At 41.6% G+C, this 22,911-nt stretch overlaps 1 protein-coding gene across 1 annotated transcript in view; it reads left to right on the plus strand.

The window, feature by feature from the left end:
* SCARB2 (scavenger receptor class B member 2) overlaps positions 1-22,911 on the plus strand; it is a 504,993-nt gene that overhangs the window by 104,012 nt on the left and 378,070 nt on the right. The window contains exon 2 of the mRNA XM_085640974.1: positions 12,263-12,420. Within this exon, the coding sequence (XP_085497100.1) occupies positions 12,263-12,420 (158 nt within the window). The remainder of the gene's footprint in view (positions 1-12,262; positions 12,421-22,911) is intronic.

The following is a 22,911-nucleotide window of genomic DNA, read 5'->3' on the forward strand; positions in this document are numbered from 1 at the left end:
AATCAGAAGTGGGAACGCGTAAAAAGTACATTTTCACCTCTTTTTCTTCATTTTTGCCAACCTGAGTTTGGAGGTTTCCCCACCGCAGTTCCCTCGATGGAAAGGAACATCGTAATTGGGATGGCGATGTTTCTGGTGGTACCCTCTCCGACAGCTGCTTTTGCGTCTGACACCATTGACGCAGGAGCAATATTCTGGTAGAGGCGGCGGGACTCTGACAGTGTTCCCTCCAGGGACCCGCCAACATCTTATTCGAGCAGGCGGACTGTAAAGCCGGCGGGCGGGAAGATCGCAGAAAAAAGCGATGGTGGAACCAGATCGGCCAACATCTAAATCAGGCCCTTAGAAGGCTTACATTATCTGGTCGAAGAATGACTAGTTTTTTTGTGCCTATATACCGCTTTTTAATATAATCTCATGTACTATGATACAATATTAACTTGATGATTGACATTTGATTATGAACAGTTTACAATAATTTTTAAGCTTGCATTATTTTGCACACAGCATTGAGTAGAGTTCTAAATGCATTTTAGATTTTTAATATATTTTGTCTTATTGACCAATATGTTTTCTTTTAATACTCATAACGATGATGTATTATGATAATAGTATTGCATTATACTTTGTGATTCTTTTATGGATTTTAAATTTGAATAAAGACTTTGATATACTTTGGTGAAGGTATATGCGTGGTAAGAATATTTATGCTGAAGACGTGTTGTAAAGATTAATGCGTTGTTAAGTCCACATTGTTAAGGCATGCGTGGTAAAAGGGATGCTTGGTTCCATCATACAACCCAGTCAAGGTTGCCATGACTCCATTTTAGAGACTCCGGAAGTGCTCCGGACATTCAGAACCTAATTGGAAGGTCCAGATGCTCCGAGAGGCTGCCTGTAGCCAGCGCAAGATTTTAAACATTGGCGTCATTACCTCCTTGCCTGCAACTATAACAAAAATCTTTCTTGCATTTACAAATCTTACTGTATGATGCATTGCATGTCAGTCAAAGGAAATGTTTTGTGATTTAAAATATATTTCTCTATTTAAGTGCAATTTAAAAATGAGTTACACTGTAAATCAGCAAAGAATATATGGGCTTAGTGAAGAAAATAGAAGGCGTCAACATAACAGGAACAAAAGTAGAACTTATCAAATGGGTAATATGCCTTTAAGGAAAGAAGTTTTAGAAGTAAAAGGTAGAACCTCTTTCGGAGAAAAGGGATAAAGGAGAGCTTTCTGTACATCAGATCATAAGGGAGAGAAAGGTGAGGTTGAATCGGAAAGCCAAAAGGAAGCTTGACGTAAGCCAAATGCTTTATGATAGTGACTAAAGTCTGGGAAATTCACACCTTCAAGTTTTGTTTTTTGTAGGAGAGATAAGGAAACTCTTGCTTTCTTATTGTTTCAGAAAAATTTAGCAAACATAGAGTTTATTTTCTTAAAGGTAGTTTTGGGAACATGGACCAGAATCATAGAAATGAAATCGAGCTAAGGAGGAGAAATCATCATTTTAATAGAGTTGAGATAACCCCACCAAGACAAAAGTAAAAGATTCCCAGAATGCAGTAAACTCTCGATTTTAGTAAATAGTTCCTTAAAGTTAATTGTAATAGATTCTTGCACCGATTTTGTAAACCAAATACCGAGTAATTTAATCTTGGAGGATGATGCCCTCTGAAGACCAGATGATATTAAGGAATGTTTAACTGTATTTATTTAGGGGAAGAATATCTGTTGATTTTATAACCTGAGACTCCAGAGAAGAGGGCTATATCATTAAGTAATGCTGGTAAAGATGTTTCTGGGGATGAAAGAAATAGGAGAACATCATTGACATAAGCTGCTTGTTTCAGATGACAATCTCCATATCGAAAACCAGATCTAGACTAATTTAGATGGATTCTGGAAAGGAAAGGTTCAAGAGAAAGGACAAATAATAATGGGGAAAGAGGACAACCCTGATGGACACCCCATTGGGAGAGGAAAATATGGAAAAACCACACCTTTAACAAGTACAGACGTATGTGGGGATTGATATAGATCGGAGATTAGAGCTAGGATTTTAGGGCCAAAACTATGCCAAGCTAAAGATTATAACATAATACTCAAATTGATCCTATCAAATGCTTTCTCTGCATCTATTGTTATTGCTGCAAGTGGAATTTTGAGGAGAGGAGATTTACTACATCCAACGCTAATCGACCTTTAATAAATCCCGATTGCTCCTTTCCAACGAGATGTGGAAGGAAAGATTGCAAATGGCTTGCTAAGAGTTTTGCAACCGTTTTGTAGTCTACATTTACTGAGATATGCCTATAATTTTTACATGTAGACAAGTAAGAGGAATAATATTTGAAAAATGCCAAAAAGAATTGTACAGTAAAGTCATCTGGTCCTGAAGTTTCCCCTTTTTTGTGTGATTTTAATGCTTGTGAAGAATAGCACTTGTTACAACACATGCGTTTTCTACGCATGCCATTACAATGTAAGTCGTTACAGCGGTGCGTTGTTACATTGCATGCCATTACAAAGCAAGTAGTTACAACGACTTGCTGTAGGAGGGCGCTGGAGTGTGGAATAGTATAATTTACTATTCCAACTCCAGTGTGTGCAACAGTAGGGAAGGTGTTGCATTGAAAATCCAACACCTTCTGCCCCCTACAGCAAGTCGTTGTAATGACTTTCTTTGTAATGGCATGCGATGTATTGCATGCATTGTAAATTATGTTTCCCCTTGGGAAATGTCATGGAGGGTAAAGTTTGTTTCCAAAGAATCAAAGTCTAAGAGGAATTGGAGTGAGGGGTTCAATGTAAATAGTCTTCAATGTGAAAATGTTGTACTGGAGTTTCAGGAGTATTTTTAAAATGTTATTGAAATTAACAAATTCATTTAGGATATCCTTGTGTTTAGTTAGTGAGGCTCCCTGTGAGGTACTCAATCTATCTTGAGTCACTGTTTCTTCACTTTTAAATAATTAGCTAATAATTTACTTAACTTTATTCCTTCCACCATAACAATGAGCATTACTTCTTAACAAGATGGATGAGGTATCATTAGTGGATAGAGTGTTGAAATGTAATTTGGTGTTTAATTGATTTCGAAGGTCAGTATTTGATTTAGACAAGAAATATTTCAGTTCCAAGGTCTTAATGAAAGATCGTAACGATGTGTATTTTTTGTTTCAGGTTTCTTTTTTCTTGGACACATAGTCTATGATAAAACCATGTGCAGCTGCTTTAAATCTGTCCCATACTAGAGGAGGGGGGTGGTGGGAGAATCATTAATCAAGAAGAATTCAGAGGTGAATGAGATAAAGGATGTGGAAAATATTGCATCTTTTAACAATGAATTGTTAAATATGAGAATCGGGTTCGGGGGAACCAAGTCCAAATCTGTCATGACAATAGCTTGATCTGAGACTACTGTAGGAATGATGGAGGATTGTACTATAGGTTGTGACAAAGGCTTAGAAACAAAGATGTGTTCTAATCTTGTAAGGGTACTGTGTGCACCTGAATTCAAAGTGTAGTCTGGGGTAGTATGATGAGAAAATCTGTAAAAGTCCACTAAAGTACCATGGGAGACCGTGGAATGAAATTGCTTGTGCATTTTATGAGGAAACAAACTGAACTGGAAACTGTTTATCCAAAAACAGATCCATAACTTGGTTACAATCACCTCCCAGAATAAAGTATGTGTCATTATATTGCATGCATTTTTGTGCTACTGCGGGCCAAAAGGTGTTGTCTGGTTGTGTTGGGGCATAAATATTAAATTCAGTTGAAGGTATTTTTATTGATTAAGAGTTTCATAACAATCCATCTACACATATTGTCTTTTTCTTGTTAGAGTACAGCAAGATTAAGGGTTTTCCCATATAAAATAAAACCCCCATTCTTTTTATCAGAGGTAGGAGACACAAATATTGAGCCTACCCAAACATGTCTGAGTTTTACGGCTTCAGATTCGGTAAGACGATTTTCTTGAGGTAAGGATCAATCCGGAGCAAATTTGGCCAACTAGGATAACACTTGCTGTTGCTTGACAGGATTAATAAATCATTTTACATTCCATCTAATTACTCAGAATTTTACAACAGAAATAGAGTAAATAACCAATGAGGACTATCCAACATAAGACAGTTTTTCAATAAGGATATAAACAGTGAATAGGAAATGAAAAATGGGAATCTGGCTATACAGTTGATGCAGAGAGGAGAAGGGAAAAAGGAGGGGGAAGGAAAAGAAGAGGAAGTTAGGATAGAAAAATGAGACAGTATGTGTCAAAAACGGATGTGTGAAAACATGTACCTGAATATTTGACAAGAGAGAGAATGAGGTGGTAACAGACAGAATGATGACACCTCCAACACTGGTGCCACGCATCCCAGCAGAACCGTATATAAGTAGGAGGGGGGTGAAAATGGTGAATAAATACTGAGATATGTAAGGAAAAAGGAGAGAAAATGTTAACATAGATGTAACATCAGCAGGGTAAATATTTTATCTAAAAGCACAAAATGAAGAGACAACACAGCATTTTTGAAAATATTAACATGTAGAAGGACCAGCTGTGCCCACAGTGTCCACCAAATTAGAGTTTATAAATTATCTAGGATCAGCTGGTTCTTTATACGAGATGTTTTTATTCTGGTAAGTGGCCTTAAAAAGGCATGGTTGAAAAAGGCCACAGCAAGCATCCAGATTGCACAATACAGGACAGAAAGTCTTTCTTTCTGGCAGCCGCAGCATTGAACACATCCTGTGAAATAAAAATCTTCCTCCCTGACCATGTGAATTTAATTTTGTCAGCATTAAGAACTTTCAAAAGAACTGTGAACTCCAAAAATAAGAGGATGATTCCTCTAATTTTAGTAGGTGGTGCAGAAGAAGAGAGGTGAGCACCCAAGGCCAAAGTTGGATTTTGGCAGACGGTTTACTCCGCCACAACGGTGACAGATATTCTGTCTACTGAAATATACATCCCATTGAGATAATGGGATTAATATTTTAGACAAAGTCTAAAACAAGCCCCCAGTTTATGTGCTCTTTGTATATTGAGATTGGTGGAAGGAGGTAAATCCAGTAGTTGTGGAAGAAATTAGTACGTCTGTTCCTGTTTTCCAAGTCCTCCGAGTGTTTCTTTAACTGAGAGACTTCCTTCTCCTCAATGCAATTTTATTAGACTCATCATGTAAATCATTAACCTGTTGCTCCACCAAAGACATTCTTTTTTAAAATTTGTATTTATTTATTTATTATTGATTTTTCAACAAAAAGATTACAGCTCTGCAGACACAGTGGTTTGGTTGTACATTGGTAAGAACATACATTAGAACATGCATTGCCACACTGCAAAAAGAACAATTGATGTCGGTCTCTGGGTGCGCACATAATATTTTCAAGTAGTGGCCTTTGAATATGCACTGTGTGATTTTTGAGAATGAGAATGGTCAGTGTAGAGCAACAATGTATGGAGTCGGGGCACTGTGTGGCTGTGCACGTTATATGCCTGAGGTCTTGTAAGCATCCTCCTTGCACCCCTGCAGCTGTTTAATGTAGGTGCAATCAGCAGGTTTCTGCATATTCTCTATATGAGTATCAGTCTGGAAATCCTTGCAGATTGGTCAACAGGGTTTCCAGATGTCCCTTGGGCGGGAGGACACCAGCAACAACTCTGCATATGTTGTGAGCTGGTCCTTACAATATATAAGGTCATTCAGCCATTCTTTGAATTTGGGAGCTTACCCCTACTCCACCTGCATGCCACCCTCAGTTTAGCTAGGAGTAACCCCAGTGAGATGAATCTCCTGTGCGTGTCTTGTAGTTCTTCAGTGTATCCTAAAAGTGTTATGACTGGTGATAAAGGAATAGAAGAACCCGTCATTTTGGACAGTGAGATCACTACGTCTACCCAGAATCTGTGGATTACCTCGCACTGCCACGCTAGGCTCAGAAAGCCCGCCCCCTCTTGTTTGTATCTGTTGCAGCTATCACGTGGTCTTAGTTTATACCTGTACAACATCGCTGGTGTGAAATACATACTCGATGTATAAATATAAAATATATCATGCGTAGACGGCTGCTGGCTGTTACATTTCCCGTTTGTTTACAGCAGTATAGCCATTATAAGTAAGTGAAGTATCTTGTTCTTGATCCCATCCTGTTCGTGAGCCACTACACATGGGGCATTCTATCTGTGGCATGGCAAAATCTGGACACTGCATGCGCTGGACCTGTCATTTCTATAAGGGTGTGAAGGATGTCAAGAGTAGGGGGTTCTTGAGGAAAGTCAGAGGAATTAGCCCTTATGTCTTGCCTAATTCTGATGTATAAGAAAACTCCAATTGCGTGGTAGTCTCCCCTCTGAGCAATGTCTCCTGATCCTTGAACAGCCCTTCATGATGTAGATCAACCCAGCTGCTTATTTTCCTATTACTAAGCATGTTGTGGCATAAGGCTTCGTGAGCTACCAGAAGAAGGTGATGATTTGGCTAGGGGTGCAAGTAGTGAAAATAGCAGATATTTCTTAATTTTTCTGGCAAGTCGGCGCCATGCGAAGTTAGTGCATGCCACTGTGGAGTGTGCATAGGACTCTCTGGGAGTTCATGTTCCTAAGAAGGAGGCGGTGGGGAGAGGAGCCAGTTAGCCTTCTTCAATGGCCAAGTGGGGGCATAAAAGGTGGTGGTTGGAACCAATAGTACACATAGTGAGCTTGTACACAGGGAAAAATAGAGCTCCATGTCGGGCCTCAAAGCCCACACGCGAGAAAGATTGGGCAAGTATGTTCCAGTTCACTCTGGATTGCCTCTCCCTATGCCAAACTGATGAGTTGAGTCTGAAGTGTCCTGAAAAAGGGCCGTCCTGGGTAATGCTGGATATTGAGGAAAAAGTAGGGCAATTTGGGTAAAATTCAAATTTTTGCTATAGAGATCCGTCCTGCTATTGATAGAGGCAACGAGATTCATCTGGACACCAAATTAGTGATCGAGGCAATGGCTGTTCCATAGTTTGCTCGCAGCGTCTCCTCCCTGTCCCTGGATATCACCACTCCTAAATATTTTATCTCCGATTCACACCAAGAAAGTGGTTAGTGTATTGAAAACTTTGGGGTGTTGGGTGTGAGAGGGAAGATTTGAGATTTGCTCCAGTTAATATTCCTCAGAATCGAATGAGCTCTCTGAGAATGGGATTCAGGCTGAGTTGTGGACTACATATATAAAGAGTGATATCATCAGCATATAGGGATACTAGTATATGTCGGGAAGGGTAGTGTATTGCGTGTTCTCTGTGATTTTGCCGGAGTTTAACCTCCAACGGCTCAATGGCAAGGGCGAATAGAAGTGGTGACAGGAACCAACCCTGTCTGGCGCCGCGTGAGATAGGAAATGGTTTCGAATATACACCATTGACCTGGACCATGGCTTGTGGTTTGTTGTAAAGTTGGGCAACCCTGGATAGAAAGTCGAAGTAAAACCCATTCTCCGCAAAACTGCAAACATATAATCCCACTCTAGCGAGTTGAAGGCCTTAGTGGCATAACCCCCCCCAAAATAAAAAACGGCTGCTGCCAATTCAGGATCGATGTCTTGCAACAGTGCAAACAGAGCGTGTAAGTTATATGAGGTGGCTCTCCCAGGTATAAAACCTGCTTGATTAAGTAAGACTGGTCCGGTCATCAGCAAGCTCAGTCTATACACCTGTATTTTAGCTAATATTCTCATCACAGTTTATTAAAGAGAGTGGCCTATAGGCATCGCATGTGGTGGCATCTTTTCCTGGTTTAAGCAAGGTTATAATTGTCGCCTTGCGCATCGTTAGCGGGAGAGTTCCTAAGCGTTTCGCCTCCTCATATACTTTTTTAAAGTTAGAGACCAGTGTTTTGGCATACCACTTGTAAAAGTCTGCCAGTAGCCCATCTGGGCCAGGTGCCTTACCACTAGGCAATTGCCTCATGACACTGCGCGTCATGCTCCTCTATGTCAGCAGATAAGAATTCTATACGAGGTTCACTGAGCCAGTCCTGGGCAATAGTTTCGTAATAAGTTGAAAAATCTATGGTACGAGTCCCATGTGTAAAATAGAGGGTGGAGAAGTGTTCTGAGAATGTTCTGAGGATGCCTGCAGTGTCTGTCTGTAAGGAACACATCTTGTCTTGTACCCCCAGGATATGATTGGAGAATCTAGAGAGTTGTGTAATCTCAGCTAACGCTTTTCCCTTGGTTCCCCGTCCCCAATCCTGCAGGCTCGATGATACTGCGATCAAAAGAGTTGTTCTCATTCTTCCACAGTTTGATATTCTGTTCTCAGTTCCTGGAGTCGCGGTTGCCCCAACCCATCAGAGAAGTCTGCAATGCGGGTCTCTGTTGTTTTGTTATCTATTTCAAGCTTCCTAAGTGCTTCTTTGATATCTCATAGAATGGTAAATTTAAAAGCCCCCATACACAGGTCAGTGTTGGGATGGTATCTAAGTTTCTTTTCAAGAAGTTTCACGTTTCTTGCCTCAACTATTCAGGGAAGCAGTCGTTTAGTAGGGCTGTCGGCTGAAGCCGCCAAGAGCGATATACGTTGTCGCAGCTGGACCGGGGTGTGATCAGAGTATGTGCGTGCAAGATGTCCTGCTCTCCCTAGCCAGGTCCCCAACCCCCGTGAGAGCAAACAGAAGTCCATGCGAAACCAGCTGGAACGTACAGTGGAATAAAATGTTCCCTCTTTTATATTAGGATTCAAGTTTCTCCAGGCATCAAAGAGTTGATGCTCAGTAATGACCTCTGCTAGACGCTTACCCGCCCTCGTATTTGGACCAGGAATGTCGTCGGAGCGGTCCATACCAGGATTTAAAGCAACATTAAAGTCACCACCCCATATGGCATGCATGGATCCTATGTCGAGAATGTGTCCCCAGAGCTTATCAAACAAGCATTGGCATAGCCTATAGGTCTCGCCTTTGGGAGGTGTAAATAGTTTTGCTGAATATGAGGACTCCCTAAGTAATAAATGGCAAAGGGTCCTGTAAATGAAAAATAAGTACCCAATTGTTGCAGTTTACTGTTTTAGTGTAGTTTAGTCGAAGGCCTATTAAAGGCAGTTTGTGTCGGCTAGTAATCAGCATCCACTATTATGCATTAATAACAGTAATAAAAATGTTGTCAGTTAATTTTCTTTTTATTTAAAAAGTAAACATACTTTTATTATACACAACAGTCTGGAGTACCAGACACACAAAGACACGCAACGGAGCTGTAAAACAAGGGACGCCTGGTACACAGCGGCTCATTTGTAGAGCTCCTGTAGAGCGAAATGTGCTTGTTTTCTGGACTGTTCCCGTGTGTTTGTATAGTGCGTTTGGAAAGAGCATTTGGTAATCCGTCAGTAAAAAAAATACATCTTTTTTAATGCTCCGTGCCCTTTTTTTCTATAGTAGGCACACCTTGTAGTTGGATGGTTGTGGCATGGCCCTTTAAGGGTATGAACGTTAGTGCAAATTAACACAGCCAAAACATTTACACTTCTTGAACCACATATATTGGAGAGGAGAGAGTGGGAGGGAGACAGGAGAAGATTGAAAGGAGGCGGGTTAGGAGCAAATGAAGGGAGATAAAGTTTACTGCAGAGCCGTTTTTTGTGAGTGAGGGACGGGTGCTGTGTCTGCCTGCTGTTATCATGACGGCAATGGTCTGCTTCATGTTAAGACTTGTCATAACAACATTTTAATTTTAAGCGCGGGTAAGCGCCCGAGGACGTGATTACATCCTTCTTAAAGTTGAGCCTTGTCCGAAATTACAGCCAGGATGCTCAGTGTTGTTTTAATAATGCGCTTCTATATATTATACGCAAACTATCAGGTTTTATTTGAATTTGCCCATGTGAGTACCGGCAGACACTGGCTTAAATTAAGCCCCATGCAGGAGTCTACAGTACGCCACTGGCTTGAGCGAGTCCCAACAGCTTGGCGTAGTACACACAGAAACTCATTGAAAGGAGTTGTAATACACGGGGGTGGAAGAGAGGAGAGGCAGAGGAGAGAGTAGGACCGGAGAGAAACTGTTTTTATACAGGCTGTTTAAAAACAGGCTGAGGGGAAAGAGGAACAGAGGTGTCTCACGGCGTGGAGACAGGGAGTGCATGCTAAGGAAAGAAGGGGGTATAGAAAGGGGTCCATGGTGTAGAGTAGAGAGAGGAAGCGGAGGGCACAAGTTTTTAAGATAAGGGCAAGCTGACAACAAAGAAGGCCAGGAGGAGACCCCATGGGGTGGAGGAAGAGGGGAATGAAAAGCACCGGTTAGAGAGGAAACCCGCGCTGCTGTGGTTGCAGAAGGGACAGGCTGAAGGATAAGGGAGTCTAAAATTTAGTGAGGTAGTGTGCTGAAAAGTGCGGTGTAGTGATGTTGAATGCTTCAAGTGAAACGTATGAGTCGATAAATAGAATCAGTGAAACGCTTTTGAGGTGCACAAGGGCCCCGACGAGAAGCGAGTCTCCATCGATATGAGTGAAGTTGTTGAAGAGGAGTGAATGAGACCTTATCAAGGTACACAAGTTAAGTAAAGGGGGATGCTCCAGATCCAGTTGATGTTACAGCCAGGGAGTGCGTGAGACGGCGCTGTAGAGACCCAACAATAAGTGCGTGCATTTTCACTCTTAATTACTCTCTGAAATGAATGCGTTAGAGGGTGCGGAAGTGAGAGCTCATTCCACAGCACTAGTGACTCCTTTCCCCCACAGCCATCCAACCTTACAATAAAGACCTTAGTGAGTAGCAACTTTTAGGTTTTAATTGCATTTGCCCATTTGCGTTCCGGCAAACACTGTCTCAAACTAAGCCCCCTCCCTGCTGGGGCCTGCGTTAGGACCCTGGGTTGAGCGAGCCCCAACAGCCTGGAGTACTACACACACAAACACACTCAAAGGCGCTTTAAAACAAGGGTCTCCTGGTACACAGCGGTTTAACTTTAGATCTCCTGTAGAGTGAAAATGTGTTTGCTTTCTGGACTGTCCCTGTGTGTTTTTACAGTGCGGATGGAAAGAGCATTTGGTAATCCGTCACTCAAAAAATACATCTTTCAATTCTCCGTGTGCATCCTTTTCTATAGTAGGCACCTTGTTGTTGGCTGGCCTTTTAAGGGTATGAACGTTAGTGCAGATTAACACAGCTAAAACATTTATGTCTCTTGCACCACATATATTGGAGAGGAGAGAGTGGGAGGGAGACGGGGGAAGATTGAAAAGAGGCAGGTGTGGACCAAATGAAGGGAGATAAAGTTTACTGCAGAGCTGTGTTTTGGGAGTGGGGGAGGGGTGCTGTGTCTGCCTGCGGTTACAGTGGCAGCGTTGGTCTGCTTCCTATTAAGACTTGTCACAACAACATTATAATTTGAGCGCGGGGAAGCGCCCGAGGACGTGATTACATCCTTCTTAAAATTGTGCCTTGTCAGAAATTACAGCCAGGATGCTCAGTGTTGTTTTAATAATGCGCTTCTATATATTATCCGCAAACGTTTTGGGTTTATTTGAATTTTCCAATGTGCGTACCGGCAGACACCGGCTTAAATTAAGCCCCCTTCAGGGGCATACATTACACTACTGGTTTGAGCGAGCCCCAACAGCTTGGCGTACTACACACAGAAACACACTGAAAGGAGTTGTAATACACAGGATGACAGGAGAGAGGAGAGGCAGAGGGGAGAGGAGGACCTGTAGAGAAAATGTTTTTAAAGAAAGGGAGAGGCTGAGGGGAAAGAGGAATAGAGGATGTATCACGGCGTGAAGACAGGGAGTGCATGCTAAGGAAAGAAGGGGGCAGACATAGGTGCCTACGGTGCTGAGGGGAGAGAAGCTGGCAGACGACGTAATTACATCCTTCTTAAACTTGTGCCTTGTCATAAATTATAGCCAGGATGCTCAGTGTTCTTTTAATAATGCGCTTTTATATATTTTCCGGAAACAATCAAGTTTAATTTAAATGTAGACATGTGCGTACGACAGACACCAGCTTTCCCTAATGTCCACCCTGGTCTGGGCCTCCATTTCCAGTACATTGACTTAGTCAGTCAGCTCCTGTCATAAGGTTGACCTCTGGATTCCACCGAATTTGCCCCACTTTTTTCCACCTCATCCACTTTGAAGCTTCATGGAAGTGAAATCATTCTTTCTCTCAACCTTATATTCCGTCCCCTAACCCCCCTCCCCACTATCTGGAAAGTTGGCTGTGGAAGCAGTGATCATTTGATAATAAATCCCCTCGGTCTCCTTTCTTTCAGGCCGCAGTGTTAAAAAACGGCACAGATTCATTTGACGTGTGGAAGAACCCTCCGCTGCCTGTTTACATGCAATTCTATTTTTTCAATGTTACGAATCCGCAAGAAGTGCTGGATGGGGACAGGCCTGTCGTGCAAGAAAAAGGTCCCTACACCTACAGGTAACATTTATTGTACATATGATAGATTCATTATGTTGCTGTGCTAATGCAAATATAGAACAGCACAGTAAGTCTGAGTGTATAATCTATATGAAGCCCCGCTTGGGGTATCAGTGAAAATACACTCACTGAATATCTAACCATTGAAATTGGAATATTAGGACATTCAGTTATTTTCTTGTGTAATAATATTTGCCATAATATGTGCACCAATTCCAGTGAAGGAAATTAGTTTAGGTATTTATAAAACATTTGAGTTGCATATTGTATAATGTTTAATATTTGTTGAAGGATTTAAACTCTTTCAAATATTCACTGTTTTCTGAGGGGTGTTCACTTATGGGTGTCTTTTATTGGTCAGTGCAGTGGCCATTCCTCAAACACTAACTTAATGTTTTGTCGAAGAGGAGGGCACCAAATGTTGATGTTAATTGTGCTGAAAATGTGGCTGATGTAAAAGTGCCCTATAGTCCCTTTTGTGTTCCAAATGGCTGTATGAGTTATGCATATTAAAGTGATTTTCTTGAATTAAATGTTCATCTTCTGGTTATCATCCGGTTAACTCTGGGGGAAAAAGAATCCACCCTCAAATACACTACATGGTCAGATCTAACTGCTGTGAGTTACCAAGTGAAGAGGGCAGTGAGTAACTGCTGAAGGGAATCAGTGAGATTATTTGGGAAGAATAAAACTGAATTAGATGGAAAAGAATGTGTTGTGCATTGACCAGGAGTTTGAAGTCCGGTAGTAGGGACTGGCTGCATGGCACTACACCAAAGGAAAAGTTACCTACCATCTTCAGGCTGCAAGGAGGTGAATCTGAAAAAAAATTGTTTAAGCTCCCAGGAATGAAAAGAAAAACCTTCTAAAAGAAGTCATTGTGTCTGAACTTGTGAAGGTGTACCAAGGTTGATCGGTCTGTGTGGTTATTTAGCAGCTAGTACCAACTCCTACATGCCAGTGGTTTCCGTGTGCACTGCTCTGAATATGCCACCCTACGTGTGGTGCCAGACTAATGTAGTCAGAATAGTTCCTGATATAGAAAAAATGTGTCTTGATTATAGTTATCCACATTTTGTCTCATTTGAGTTAATAATAGAAAAAAAATCTAAACTCAGCAGGTTGATATTTTTTTATTCGATATCAAAGACAAAATATTTTATGTCGGACCAGGACACACTACCGTCTTTCGTTAGTATGTTTGAATAATTACTTTGGGTGCTTAGAAAAATATCAATAATCTGGATAAAGGTAGAGGCCTAGAGAGATATTTGGGTATTCCACTAGTTATGTCACTTTCCTAGTAGTGTGTTTGTAATTTATGGTAGTTTTATCGCAGGAAATGTGGCTTCCAAAATAAATGTGTGGTGTCATGGTTTTGTGCATGGAATTGGTAGGTATTCAATGTAGGGATTCTCTCCGTGCTTTCTGTGAGCACCAGTACACGGAAATGAAGCAGAATTAATTTCTGGGCTTTTGTTAAGGGAGATTTCAGTTCTATCAAGGAAAGGTATTCATTCTGAGGCCACGAATGGAAGAATGGCAGTACATCTAAGAGAGTACCTAGGCTCTGTGCACATGAATCAATTTGCACAAAATCAAGTGTCCCTAGATGGGCAATTTGTTATTTTGACAGGTGTCCTACTGAGGTGGCCAGTTTAAATTTACTGATGGCTATGTCGGTGTTGTGATTTTACTAATATCACAATTTGTGTACACGGTCATATATAGTAATTTTGTGTGTATTTCTTTCCTCCCAATATTTAAGCATTCATGTATTTGTATATTTGGCATTTGTTATGTAACTATGTTCCCCTTTCTCTTCTGTCATGGTGCAATCCATTGTGTTACACCTGGAGCGCCCTGACAGTTAAACAAACTCTGCCTGTAGATTTGTAAGGGGTTGAGGTTGTGTAAGTTCGTGACAATAAATAACTCTTCTTCCATACGAGTAGTTTACTTTTATCACTGGCGACGATTTATGGGCGATTGAACTAGCTGTGCGGGGGATAGCTGACAACCTCACCCAGGCGCACAGCGCCCCTAGGGCTGAAAGGGCTTCAGCCCGCACCCCCGTCGTGAGTCGCAGCCCGGGTTGCTCCGGCTCGGGCAACTTGGGGCTCGGCTAGGCAGTGTCTGGAGTCTTATCTCCGACACGCCTGAGTTTTTCACGAGTCTTTAAAGACCCTTTACATATTTACATATCGTGGAAACTGGTTACCGAGGCTTAGTTTTTAGGTCTCGCCTGAGCCAGCGCTTTAGCGCTGCTCTGGCGAGAGCTATAGAAAGCGGGATTTGGAAGTGCAAACGAGTGTTTTTCAGGTCGCCAACTACAGTGCATGTGCACCGGGCGCGCGCACCATTTGGCAGCCTGCTAATCACTTTCGCGGCCGCTTTGATGTTCTCAGTGAGCCGTGCGGCCACTGAGAACATCAAAGCGGCCGCGAAAGTGATAACCATATGCCAGCCTTCCCTGTGTTGCTTTAGCACTCACCGCCCCCCACCCCCCCCTTCCATTTCTTCGTTGTAAGCATTGGTAGTAGTATTTACACTGAACCAACCAGCGTCTAGGAAACGGTGATGACAGCGTTTCAAGCACTTCGGCAGTTTCATCTGCACCGCTGAGGTATGGTGGCCATGCATGCTAAATTATTTCCATTTGTGCACATAAATCTGCCCCAGCAATGACTGAGAGCAAATACCCAGACAGTAAGAACCTGTTAGATTCTAATATTTCCCCCTGAGCAAGAATGCAGTGTTAGCGCGTTTGCCTTCGTTTGTAATTTCCAGGAAAGAAGCTTCGCTCCTTTCTCAGGGGGACCCCTCCTTCCAGTTGTCTTCCTCATAAGATTAATCCCGACCCCAACCCGGTGCTCAGAGCAAAAACAAACACGGCTATATGTAAACGTATCCAGCGTTGCCCGGCCAACACCGCCACTCTGTTCTACGCCATACATTTTCGTTGCGGGCCCATTCCTTTCTTGGGGCCTCATGTAGGTAGCATACCAGTTACCACTTCTAAAATACCGAACGATACCGAATCGGTATTTTAGAAGTGGTAACTCGTATGTAGGTAATGAGTCGGTATTTTTTACCGATTCGTTACAAGTCGGTAATTACCGATTCGGTATTTACCGATTCGGTAATGAGGCATACCTTCCCATTGATGGGAAGGTATGCCTCATTACCGAATCGGTAAATACCGATTCGGTAATGGGGGGAACACATGAAAGGGTGGCAGGGTGTCACATTGACACCCTGTTGCACCCCTGATTCGGCCATGTGTGCACATGTGGCACACATACATGCCCTAAGGGCATGTATGTATGCCACATTGCACACTGCTACGCGCGTAAAAATGCTTAAACACATACATTAATTATTTACCACCAACTATAAGTTGGTGGTAAATACCAACTCTAAAACACACCCACACACTCCCCCTACATCTCGATTTTGGCTTCGGAATTTACCGAATCGGTAAAATTACCGAATCGGAATAGTTACCGATTCGGTAACATTACCGATTCGGTATTATTACCGAATCGGTAATTTTACCGATTCGGTAAATTCCGAAGCCAAAACTTGTCCCCCTACATACCAATAGCCAAAATACCGGTCGGTAACGGTATAATTACCGAAAATCGGCCGTTACCGACCGGTATTTGGCTACCTACATGAGGCCCTTAGTCTTGTAGGTTGATAACAGTGACCTCGGCAGTGGCGTTGTTCTCATTGCTATGCCGGTTGTTCGCGTCTAAAGTACCCACTTAGGAACATCATTCACACTAATGGAAGCCTTTTCTCAATGCCTACTAAATAGTTTGCATAATTACCATTATTTACAGCCGCGCGCTCTGGCAGCACGAGATGGGGGTGACTTGAGCGGTGTGAGGTTCACTCTGTCACAGCATCATACGTCCAAGTGCCCTTATGTGCTGAACATGTTTGAAGGATGATGAAGACAAGCTCATGAAAACAATGTTGAAGACAGCCCACAGGCTGAGCAAACAGTGGATGGTCTAATTATGATATGCAAATCACAGATGACGACACAGGAAGTGAGGTCACAAGAAGTGACGCCTTGCCTTTTTAATAATCCTTACTTACTAGGTCAAGGGCCCATTTTCCAGAAACCGCAAACTAACAAGCAAAAAGAAATATGAAAATAGCGCTTTTTTGATTTTCCTTTTTTTAAGTTACATTTATTTTCCATATATCAAAGGTGTTACTGAGCTCTGATTTGACTAAAATGAAAATATATTTAAAGCAGCCATGTGAAGCATGTGCACTTCATTCTTAAACTGCTTCTAGGGAGTAATCAAAACGTGCTAGGTATATTTGTAACATTAAACTTGCTGTTAAAGTATGTCTGTTTCTTGCTGGTGTTCTTTGTCTACCTCAAAAAGCACTTAACTTCACATTTGCAGTTCCTTAAACAATAGAAGGGTTAATGGTAGCAAGTTCTTTGTTCTTGAAATAAGGGATTAAAACATAACTCCTTATTGAGCCATTCCCTCAAATAAAAGGTATGTGTTGCGTGCTTGCAATGAGATGTCGTACAAAATTTGTTGCATCCCCTTGCCATTCCCTGGGGTAAGAGCTTGAGGGGTAAGCATAGCATTTTTGCAGCTAGTGGAAACACTTGGCAGAAATGTGTGGCCTGGTAAGACAAGCATAGCCAATAGGTCTCGCCTTTGGGACATTATAAGTGTTTAGCCATGAAACAGTTGATGTTGCACCAAGGATATTGTGCTGCATAATTAAATACTTCAATCAATCAATCAAAACCACTTTATTCGATTAGTTAAAATCATAAAAGTGTACAATACATTCCACAACAATTTTAAAAACATTTCATTTTATACATAGTAAAAGATGTAAAATAATTAAATTATCCCGTGGTACAGTTTATAAAACCAATCAATTCACTCCAAAGCAGCCAATATATCCCTCCTTAGCCTAATCGAGGCTACTAAAAAACTAGCTACATAAAACATGGTTGAGGGTAGTTCCATTAGTTGTAAAAACATTAAAGCAGGTTTAACTTGGACGAAAGCATTCATTTTCATAATAGGCAAAATAAACTTTTTCCTAGCATCAAGGTACAATGGACAAAAAAACATAAAGTGCATCGTATCTTGGACAGAAAAATCATCGCATCTGCAGGGGACCCCATCTTCCGGCCTACACCAGCCCTCTGGGACACTTAATACATGGTGGATCTGATTGAAACGAAATTTTGTCACAAGCCATTTATGATAAAAGTTTGAAACAGTTGATAAATATGGATGCATAGCCATAGATAAATTAAGCAAGAGGTGAGCCCTTACAGTGGATTTACCATACTCATATGATTCGCGCTCAACCTCGCAGTGCTTAATGAAATTTGTCTTGACCCACATTATATCTGCTTTACATAGACTTTCAGGGTTTGTAAAAAGCTCAGGGCGTCCTAACTCCTTAGAGATTGATTTAATGTATGACAGCCACTGAATACCCTTCCAGTTATCTAGCTTACAACAATCTTTCAAGATATTATGGTTCAGTGTAAGATCCGGGTTTAACCAGGTTCTAATCCATAATAGAAGTGGTGCTATTCTTATAATATCTGTAATATATCCAGATCCCAGTTCAAGATGGACCGAATATGTCGCTGTAGATTGAGGAAGGCCAAGAAGGGCACGAAAAAATGTATTCTCCTCTATTTGAATGGGATCTGGGTTAATATACCCCCATATAGCAGCCCCATACCTAGCTATTGATACAGTTTTGGCTTGATATATTTTTAAAATAGCCTCACAGGGTTTCCCTCCCAATCTTTTTGCAAAACCCAATATGGCAGCCGAGGAGCTATGTACCGCTTTCGCCTTAGAGGATACCTGGGGTACCCAGGTGCCCTTATCGTCAAAAACGACTCCCAAATAGGTGAAAACATTCACTCTGGAGATAACAGCTCCGTTGCAATAACAAGATTTAAAATGTTTTTTTCCCTTCCCCAATGCCATAACATGCGATTTACTGTTGTTGACCACAAGGTCCAAGGATTTCATAAAAATCCCAAAGGCATTCAATAATCTTTGGAGCCCCAGTGGCGTCCGGGCCAACAAAACGGTATCATCCGCATAAAGAAGTATGGGTATGGGAATACCATCTATCCGGGGAATATCTGGAGATGCAACTAGCAAGCTATCTTCTAGGGAATTTATATACAACGTAAATAACATAGGGGCAAGAATACAGCCCTGATGTACCCCTCTGCCAGATTTAAAACTGGCAGTACATTTCCCCTCCTGCGACATCCTTATTGAGGCTTTCAGGTCTTTATGTAGTTCAGCCAAAAAGTACACAAGAGGCCTATCCATGCCAAGTTCCAGGAGTTTTGACCAGAGCTTAGACCTGTTTACCAGGTCAAAAGCCGTAGATAGGTCCATAAAACCTAAAATTAAATACTTGTAAGGTCCCAAAGGTGAGACCTATTGGCTATGCCAATGCTTGTTTTCCTGGTTCCCTTACCCCCTTGGCCCCCACTCTGCCTATTCCTTATATTGGTATTTTACATTTACTGTCGTAGTGTGAGAATCCTTTTCATTAAAAGGACTATAAAGTAGGGTTGCCAAAAGAAAAATGCCAGCTATGTGTTGTTTAACCCCTTCAGCGCTGGGCGAATTCCGCCGCGGTGCTGAAGGGTTCGAGCGCGGGCGGGGCCATGACGGAACGGTTCCGTCATGAGCACAGCTCAACCGTGGCTCATGACGGAACCGTTCCGTCATGAGCATGGAAGGGGTTAAAGAGCCTGAAAATACCTCGTCTTGACAATAAATAGGGTTAAAAATAAACAAAAGTATCCATTCAGTCGTAATATGACTTCTCTGTCTTCCCTTTAATTATCAGTCGTGGATCATTCAGGCAGCCCTAGTGCTAAAAAAACGGCTTTAGGTGACTGCTTATTTTTGTACCGTCAGAGACATCAAAATAATGAGCAAGCAACCCTAATCATAAGACTGGAAGTTTGTTGCAGGATGAGCACATTATTTATTTCCTCCACCCTCGATCCCTGATTAATGCCATTATAGCAGGGCTTTTAGTGGGCCGGGTCCTGCTGGTGCTCAGCACCAGCAGTTCTTAAAAGCAGGTGCCGCGACAGGTATCAGGCTCTCCATTTTCACCCTCACACTCAGAATGGAAAAACAAAATCTTCACTCTGCAGCAGTTCACTGTTTTGATGTAATTTTTATTTTTTTGCAGTTCTGTATTGCTAAACTCTAAATGCTTTACATGAGCACCAACAGGGACATCTTCATTTATTTTTTGGTAGGCACGGACTATTAAGTGATTCACCCAGAAATACAGGATGTTGAGCCGACGCTGAGGTTCCAACCTGCTTACTCAGCTCCAAAGTTGGCAGCTCTAGCCATTACGCCACAACCTCTCGCCCAAGAACTAAAGGCTTTTCAACATTATATACAACAAAGTAATAGTTGTATGGATGCATGTAGTATATTTATCTTATGCAACTAACAAACTTGACAATGCCAATAGTCCTGGCTTGTTGTAGGAGTAACGTTACTTATGTGGAGGCAATAACAGAAGCAGTGAAATACCAGTCAGGCGGTACATTATGCTGAGCACAGATTTTTTTGCATACATTGTTTTAAGCCATGCCCTTAATTATATCGGTCACACCCCTCTGAGAGACCCCCCGCAAGTTGTTCCATCCCACATAAAACCATGCATAATAGCAATAGTATAACTTGTTTCTGAAACCCTACACCTCTGTCGAAAACATGCTGAGTTAGTTTAAGTGTCTGGGAATGCACCCTGCATTCAGACAAGTCACTCCTCATTCTCTCCCTTCACTTTCACGCTCACCCTGCACTCACAGCGATCACAGTGCACTCATACTGGTCACCATGCACTCACACCATATACCTGCTCACCCTGCACTCAGTGATCATTCTGCAGTCACAATGCTCTTGCGCTGTTCACCTTGTACATCACCCTGCAGTCACACAAACACACTATTCACCCTGCACTCATGTGACACTTCCCTCACCTGTACCCCCTCACTGCTCAATCTGCAGTCTCACTCAAACAAGCCCATCACTAACCATGCATAAATTCATCCCACTCTGCACTTACATCCGCACCCAAATTAATATGATCACCTCCCTCACCCTGCAGTCACTCCTCTTACCCTACTCTCACACTGTTGCATTGCTTACCATGCACTCACATTGGCCCTCCTGCCACCCACACAGCATAGAGGGTTAATGTGCCTGCTACAAAGATTGTGTACCATGCAGATCACAGAACGTAGTGTGAGTAAACTATGAGTAACGCTATAAAAAAATTAAATGTTTGCCAGAAAGGTGCTATAGAGAGATGAGGTGCATTGTTGGTGAATGGTAGTGAGGAAATTCATGGAGGAGGAGGAAATGAGGTAGGGGGTGCCAAAAATACTTGCACTGTGTGCGACCAGTGCTAGGGCCAGCCCTGGATGGAGTGTTAGCCCCCCCTGAAGTTCGGGTCTAGTTGCGTCCCTGACCTTAGCCCTGGCTTCATTAAAGCCTCTACAAAGGACAGGCATAACTGACGGAATCAGGCGTTGGACCAGAGAATCTTTCATCGATATGTGTTTGGATACTGCGAGCGGGACAACCTTAAATAAGATAATTTAATCAAATCCAGCGCCAGTTTGATCGGTTGGCACTCAGCAATTCTTAAGTTTAGAAAGCTTTATTGAATATGATAAGCTTAGTAAAACATCAATACAGAAAAATATGGCATTGAAAGGAAATTGGAATATTATTAAAATAAACATGTATACAATTCATTCCCAAAAAGGGATATATAAACTATACCGATGGAAAAAAAGCTTTCAATAATTTTTTGGGGGGAAGGAGGCGAGAGTGAGAGAAAGAGGAAGAAGGGGGAAGGGGAAAGAAAGAGCAACATACCATATAGAATCAATAATGAATAGCAACAAACAATTTAAAAGTAAAAAAGTTAATTGGTAATAACAATGAAAAATTGAAAGAAGAATGGGTAAAATTCAAGCAAATTGTCTAGAAAGAAAATTGGTTAGGGGTAAACATAACAAGTCTTTTCTGATTAACAGAGGTACTGAGGTGGCAAAAGCACGGTCAAGTCTATGGTGATGACATAACAGATTCCACCAGATATTGTATGAAATTTTTGAAGTATCCTTCCAGTTGGTTGTGATGATCTGAAAAGAAATAACTATGTACAAATCTATAAACTTGCGTACATTACATTGAACATTCCAAATAGGTGAGGAGCCACCCAAAAAAAATGTACAATCTCAAAAGCAAAATCTGTGGCTAAGATATCATTTAGTTTTGACCAGATGTGAGACTAAAGGGATTTGACCAATGGGCAGTGAAAAAACATGTGAAGGAAATCACTATCAACATGTGAGCAGGAACAACATTTCTTGGATTCAAGTAATCTAAATTTATGGAGATCGGAAGGGATGAAGAAGAGTCTGTTATAAAAAAAGTATAAAGTCTGTGTGGTGCTTGCAGAGCGGGAAGCAGTGTGTATTTTAGACCATATAGAATCCCAAACCTGCCAGGAAAATTTCCTGAGCTAAATCTTTTTCCCATAAGAGTTCTAGTTTAGACTTGGACCTGTCGACAAACGAATGGGAGAGTAGTTTGTAGATGGCAGCAGCTTTGAGAGGAATAGTGAAGTCTGGTGAAGGGGAGAGAGTCGGAGAATTGGTGGGCAAAGGGCTGTTTGGAGAGAGAATAGAGGCCAATCGAGAATTTTATCATCTGTGGATTGACGAACCCCATGGTTATCAGTAATAACTATAATTTTGGCTTTTTGATTTTAAGATAATTTGCAAGAGATTTGCCAGCCTTGTTCAGTCCACCATACATTTTTGCATTGAATTTGAGGAGATTATTGCTTGTGGAGTCCCATGAGTGTTTGTTATATTGTATTTTCGCTTTAATAAGAGAAGATAGTGTATCAGTGGAGTTTGTGGTGAAATATTGATGCTCAAGGTCTTTAATTTGTTTAAGGATAAGAGAAGACAGCGAAAGAGCTTTTTTATTCTTTCGAGATACAAAATCAACAATAAAGCCTCTAGCAGTAGCCTTGAAGGTATCCCAGATAAAGTGAAATTGGGAAGTGGAGTGAAGATTATTATGAAAAGAATTCTTACATAAAGGGCGTAAATTGCTCAACAAATTGAGAGTCTAAGAGGAGAGAGTATTTAAAGCGCCAGCAACGAGAGGTGGGAGAAGGTGAAGGGTAGTCCAAGTCTAAAATGACGGGGGCGATATCTGAAATAAGGATAGAGCCTATTTCTGAATTAGTCATGAATTGTAAGACATGTTGAGTAAGAAAAATGTAATCAATTCGGGAGTGGTAGCTATGAACAGGGGAAAAGAAGGATAATTCTAATGTATCGGGATGAGCTATTCTCCAGGTGTCTATTCGACCTCTAGAAGAAATGGC

The sequence above is a fragment of the Triturus cristatus genome, chromosome 2_2 (genome assembly GCF_964204655.1).
Source record: "Triturus cristatus chromosome 2_2, aTriCri1.1, whole genome shotgun sequence".
Taxonomy (NCBI): domain Eukaryota; kingdom Metazoa; phylum Chordata; class Amphibia; order Caudata; family Salamandridae; genus Triturus; species Triturus cristatus.